General features: G+C 44.7%; 1 protein-coding gene and 1 non-coding gene across 2 annotated transcripts; both read left to right on the top strand.

Annotated features, from left to right (window-relative positions):
- Positions 1-340: 340 nt before the first annotated feature.
- LOC147218440 (uncharacterized) lies at positions 341-2225 on the top strand. Its single transcript, XM_086174131.1, has 3 exons — positions 341-494; positions 680-793; positions 1496-2225. Exons 1-3 carry the CDS (start codon positions 446-448, stop codon positions 1717-1719), a joined length of 387 nt encoding a protein of 128 aa, XP_086030257.1. The 5' UTR covers positions 341-445; the 3' UTR covers positions 1720-2225.
- A 2170-nt stretch (positions 2226-4395) lies between these two features.
- On the top strand, positions 4396-4466 carry trnag-gcc (transfer RNA glycine (anticodon GCC)). The gene has a single exon. It is a non-coding gene; the product is annotated as a tRNA-Gly (tRNA).
- The last annotated feature ends 1342 nt before the right edge of the window (positions 4467-5808 follow it).

Below are 5808 nucleotides of genomic sequence, written 5' to 3'. Positions count from 1 at the left end.
TCCTCTCATCTGTGTTTGTTTTTTGTGTCCGTCTACTGAACGCATACACACACGCACGGCTGGCGTTTCCATACCGCCGACAATATGACGTGTGTTTTTTTTTTCAAATTGGATATCCCAACACATAGGCTGAGGTGGGAATGTTTTCCAAAAGTTCATCAACAAGCTAAAACGTTAAAGGTTGGAGAATTGGCACCTCATTCGGAAATGGTTTCGCCACCGGTTTGCTGGCGGTGAAGTACGTTAAAGCTCACTCGATTAAATCCATTACCACAGGTTGCTGGCTGTGCAGCATAGATGGAGATTAAGAAAGCTTAGACTTTAATGCCCTGATCGCCACCTAAACCCTCAACCTTCACCTCAGCCCTGCTGCTCCGCCTCAGTCTCCCGCAGTTTATTCCTCCGGACTCCACCGAAGACACCGGCCCTTCTTCCTTCGGCCGCCATGAAGACCCCTCTCACCCTGCTGCTGCTTGTCTCCCTGGTGTGTCGCAGTAAGTAACTTTAAATTTAATACCAAATTGCCTTACGGGAACGTGAAAAATGGGATCGGTGTATCATCGGTAACCTCTGCACGGGCTTGCGTAAAATGTTCATGTCCTAATTTGGACTCGTTGTGGAAAACTTGGCTTTGCGTATTGACGGAAATCAGTGTCTCTTTCTTGCTCCCTCTGCAAAGGTGATGCGCTCAAATGTCACACGTGCGCCGCGTCCAATGAGGAAGACTGCAACCGCCAGGGCTCCACCTCCTGTCCGCAGTACGCCGACGCCTGCGCCACCATCACCGGACCCCGTGAGTGCAATCTCTCACGCACGCACACGTGCATGTGCACGCGCTTCCGATGGGAACAACACGGTCAACCTTTTATGTGAAGGAACTTGCTAGAGGTCAGCGTCACACTGGCAACCCGCTGCGTGACAGTTAAGTGCTTTACAAGCGAAATACAACCCATAATACAGCAACCATTTTTTTTTCTTTTATGGTAACGTCTCAAAGACACAATTCTCCATGAAATAAAAATGAGCTCAGTCAAAAAAAACTAAATAAAAAAAAAAAAAAAATCAACAAAAAAAAAAGCAACAGGAATGTGTCTTTCCAGATGTCCCGGTCCACAAGCGACCACAGCGCAATTCAGCAACTCACACCGAAAACGATCGAGATGAGGCAAGGGGGAAAATATGTTTTATTTTGTTTTTTTTAAATTAATTTTGGAACGGGCCGAGCCATTAAGGGTCTTAGATTCGGTTGCCTATTTATTATTCTGTCTGCGCGTATTAGGTTAAAGCCCTAGACTCTGCCTCGTTTCATGCTTTGACATCTCTGCATGCAACCAATAATAAGCATCCATTGGAGCCTGCGTGCTTGCATGCATGCATGCGTGCGTGCATTTGTGCACGCCTGGGAGTGAGTTGCACGAGTTCACGGTTTCATGCAGAATTAACGCGAGCCGTTAGTCCTTTCTCTAAAGTGTGCCGTCTGCGGGGCCTCTTCCAGACACGGTGCTGAAGTCCTGCACTTACAAGGCCTTCTGTGACAAGGCTCAAGGCAGCAACTCAGGAGCCAAGATGGAGTGTTGCTACGGCGACAACTGCAACGGGCCCCACAAGAGCCACAGCCACGGGAATCCCCACTCGGGCGGTGCACGGACGCTAGCGGCGTCCAGCCCCGTCCTGCTGATCGCCGCGCTGCTGCTCCGTGAAGCCTTCAGCCGGCCGTGAACACCAGCCCGTCCGCCTCCATGTCTGTTTGTGCGTCTCTCTGATTTTTAGCAGTCCCGAGGCGTCACGTGCACCGACGTCTTGGTCAAAAACGCGGCCTCTGTCACAATGCGTTCAAGGAACCGCAATCTGCGATTTTAACACCCAACTGCCGATGCGGCAGTACCTTTTTTTTTGGTTTCATTTTTATTTAACCGTGATGAAAACTATCCAATTTTATTTTTCAGTTTTATTATCACTTTCGGGACCTTGTGTTAATGAAGACGTGGAGAAAGAAAGAGAGAAGCAGCTCTACGGTTTGATGTGGTTCAATGGGTGGGTCTCGGGTGTGGTTAGCTTTAGTGAGCGGCTAGCGCGCAGCTCGCTCGACACTGTAGCACCCAAATCCTCTCCCTATGCCATCACCATGGAAACCCCACAGCGAGACGAACCCAATCAATATGCACATCAATGTATAGCGTGTGTCTTCACTGCATGCAAAACTTTGTGCATTAAAGATGTAAACACACCCTGTTTTTTTGTTTGTATTTGTCCAAACCGGAGCTTTGAAGGGTTTGACGGTCGGTGGCGTGCAGCAGGAACGAGGGGTCTGTGGAAACAGGATATGAAATCAGCGAGGTAGATCTCCATTCCCATGCGGGTCATATGACATTCAACCACTTCCTTTTAACCCGATGAGATTTTTTTTTTTTTTTTCAATAAAGAAACTAAGACAAAGATCAACTTTGACATGAAGTGGAAAATGTGTGTTTCTAGGTGACAAAACTGAAAACAGAATAGCTGTTCCTAGTAAATAGTCAAATAAAAAGACCTCAACTGTATATCTTTTACTCAAAACTCCATCCAGACCGTGAAACAAAAGTGATAGAATAAGGAGGCTGTTGATAAAAGTGCGTGTTTAAAAACTATATCCACATGAATATAACGTAAAGCCGCTCATGAGCGAGTCTATGTCTCTACTGTGGATTTGTGAGGGGAGACACCACACTGGAACACCTTTTAGGGAAGTTAGTCGGTCTATGACACGCGTGTATGTGTGTGTATGTGTGTGGGTGTTTGTGTGTGTGACAGAAAAAGCGATGTAGTTGTGGTTAGCATGGGCTATTATATAATATAACATGATATAATAGAATACAATGTGCCATTAATCGGCCCACCGTGGGGAAATTTCAATTTGCCAAACAGAAAGTGAACTGTGTAGTAAAGGTAGATAAATAGAGTATTTTATTTATCCCCAAGGGGAAATTGTGGTGTTAAAGTAGCAATTTCAAAACTAGGCGTTAATCACACAAGGTACATTTCACAAAGGACAACACATATACACATAGAAAAATAGTTAGAAAATCTTACAGACAGTACATATGAGTGCAAAAACATATATACATGTGTAAACAAATGCAAGAATGCTACAGTGAAACGGCATCGGGAAAAAGTGTATACAGAGATAAGACTACCAGAGGTGTGATAGACAAGTTGCAACATAAATTCATCCACCCCTTCGCCTTTTGGCTCAGCTGCCTCTTCACTACGACGGATCGGTACAGAGTCTGCATCAATGTAGATGCCGCACCATTCCTTCTGTCCATCTCCCCCTCCATCCTCGCTTGTGAACAAGATCCCTAGATACTTGAACTCCTCCACTTCCCCGACCCCGGAGTGGGCATCCCACTCGTTTCCGGTTGAGCACCGTGGTCTCGGATTCGGAGGTGCCGATCCTCATCCAGGCCTCCTCGCGCTCGGCTGCGAACCGCTCCAGTGAGAGCTGGAGATCATGGCTTGAAGAAGCAGACAGAACCACAAAAAGAAAAGCCCGCCTTACGGCCGCAGCTCCTATCTGCCACCTTGACAATGGAAACACGGAACATGGCCCATTCGGACTCAATGTCCCCCCGCCTCCCTCGGGACTTGGTTGTAGCTCTGCTGGAGGTGGGAGTTGAAACTCCTTCTGACAGGGGACTCAGACGTTCCCAGAAGACCCTCATGTTACGTTTGGCTCTGCCAGGTCTGACAGGCATCACTTGTGGTCACTTGACGGCTCCGCCCTTCTCTTCACCCGAGTGTCAAGGACAAGCGGCTACAAGTTTGACGATACGACCACGAGGTCGATCGAAGAACTGTGGCCTAAGGGGTCTTGTTGCCAAGTGCATAAATGGACACCTTTATGCTTGAACATGCTGTTTGTTGTGGACAATCCGTGACGAGCACAGAAGTCCAATAACAGATCACCGCTCGGGTTCAGCTCAGGGGGCCGTTCCTCCCAATCGCTCCCTTCCAAGTCGTACTGTCGTTCTCCACGTGAGCGTTGAAGTTTCCCAGTTGAATAAGGGAATCCCCAAAAGGAACACTCTCTATCAGCCCCTCCAGGGACCCCAAGACGGTTGGGTAAACTGAACTGTTGTTGGGTGCATAGCCACAAACAACAGTCAGAACCCGTCCCCCCACTCAAAGAGACAGGGAGGCTACCCTCGTCCACTGTGTGTGTGTGTGTGTGTGTGTGTGTGTGTGTGTGTGTGTGTGTGTGTGTGTGTGTGTGTGTGTGTGTTGGGTTGGGGTCACAGGGACTTATCTGCAAGGTTGACCCTGAGGAATCTGTCATGAGAATTTGAGGTTGGAGAAAACGCCTCTGGAGCCTCAGTGTTTGGTCCTCTGGAAAAAGAAAAGACTCCTCCCTATCAAGCATTGGTGGTTCAGTGGTAGAATTCTCGCCTGCCACGCGGGAGGCCCGGGTTCGATTCCCGGCCAATGCAACCAGCATTTTAGGGGCAGCGAGGTTCAGGAGATAAAGCATCCGCTTTGGAATCCAACATTCCTGGTTTGGTTCCCGGCTCCTCCTCGTGTGCCGAAATGCTGTTGAATAAGACACTGGATCCCAAACTGCTCCGCTTGCGCTGGTTGACAGCATGCTTACTGCTTATGGTTCATTGCGGAGAATGAATTTTACCATGCAGATGAATTATTATTTATCTCAATTCTATAGGCCTCTGAGACTGTACATTTGTTTTCCTCTTTATTCCACACTTATTGTTACTTTTGCTCCTTTTTTTTGGAAAAAAAAAAACCAGAACGTTTTATATTCCCTCGTGTGTTCTAGATTGTCATCGATGTACGTTTGGTTTAAGAGAGGCCTAAAAGCCAGCAATTTACTTTTTTACGGATAATATTACTTCTGATTCATTGAGGTAAATGCACATTATGCTCCCCTTGCAATATTTATTCTTTTCTTTTATTAAATTCATTTATTTATTTCTTTTTTGTTGACTTCTTAAAATGTAAGTTTGCTTTCCTTTATTTTCTACTGTTACCGTTTATATGTTGTTTGAAAACCAAATCCTCTCATGTTCACTCATGTAGTCTAGCCTTTTTTTTTTTTCTAGATATTATTTATTTATGTTTAGACCCGGCCATGTTTGTTTGTTCAAGTTTTGTAAGTTCAATATAGTTGGAAGAAAAAAAAAACTTAGCGATTGAGAGCCATGTTTGTTCATGTTTAATAGTTGAACAAAGTTGGTGGGGAAGGAAGAGGAGGTTGAGGTGTTATTCTATGTTTGGCCAAATTCATCATACACAAAAAAGTATGCAAAAATATCCCCTCAATATTACTATATTTAAATCGATTTTGAATTATGTGAAAATCTTTAAAAAGGCCCTCCAAAAAATGATAATAATATTCCATTAGCATCAGTAAGCTCATATTGTGCTACTCCCTTGCATTTTTTTTTATTTTATTTCTTTTATTTGCCTCTTGAATTATTCATTTGTTTTCCTCCATGTTCTACTCTTGGCGTTACTTTCCGCACTTTTTGGGGAACACCAGATCATTTCATCTATTTTATCTAGATTTAGAGCCATGTTTATTTGTTCATGTTTTATAAGTTAAATAAAGTTGAGGGAAGGGGAAGGAGGTGTAATTTTATGTTTAGCCAAAGTCTTCACAGGCAAAAACAAAATATGCAAAAATGTCCTCTCAATGTTACTGTCTAAAAAAGGGAAATCTTTAAAAAGACCCCCAAAAAGATCATTAATATTCCAGTAGCTTTAATAAGCTTAATATATATTGTGCTCCCACTTGGATTAAAAAAAAAATAAAAA

The sequence above is a fragment of the Fistularia commersonii genome, chromosome 26 (genome assembly GCF_037954325.1).
Source record: "Fistularia commersonii isolate RoL2024-O1a breed Wild chromosome 26, RoL_Fcom_v1.0, whole genome shotgun sequence".
In the NCBI taxonomy this organism is placed as follows: Eukaryota; Metazoa; Chordata; class Actinopteri; order Syngnathiformes; family Fistulariidae; genus Fistularia; species Fistularia commersonii.
Note: the sequence above shows the minus strand (reverse complement) of the source record. Positions and strands in the feature narration are given on the sequence as shown.

Bases quoted from the DNA above. Each gene is read 5' to 3' on its own strand.
- LOC147218440 (XM_086174131.1), top strand. From the start codon at position 446: ATGAAGACCCCTCTCACCCTGCTGCTGCTTGTCTCCCTGGTGTGTCGC. The intron at 495-679 runs GTAAGTAACTTT...CCCTCTGCAAAG, and splicing joins TGTCTCCCTGGTGTGTCGCA to GTGATGCGCTCAAATGTCAC. The intron at 794-1,495 runs GTGAGTGCAATC...GGCCTCTTCCAG, and splicing joins CGCCACCATCACCGGACCCC to ACACGGTGCTGAAGTCCTGC.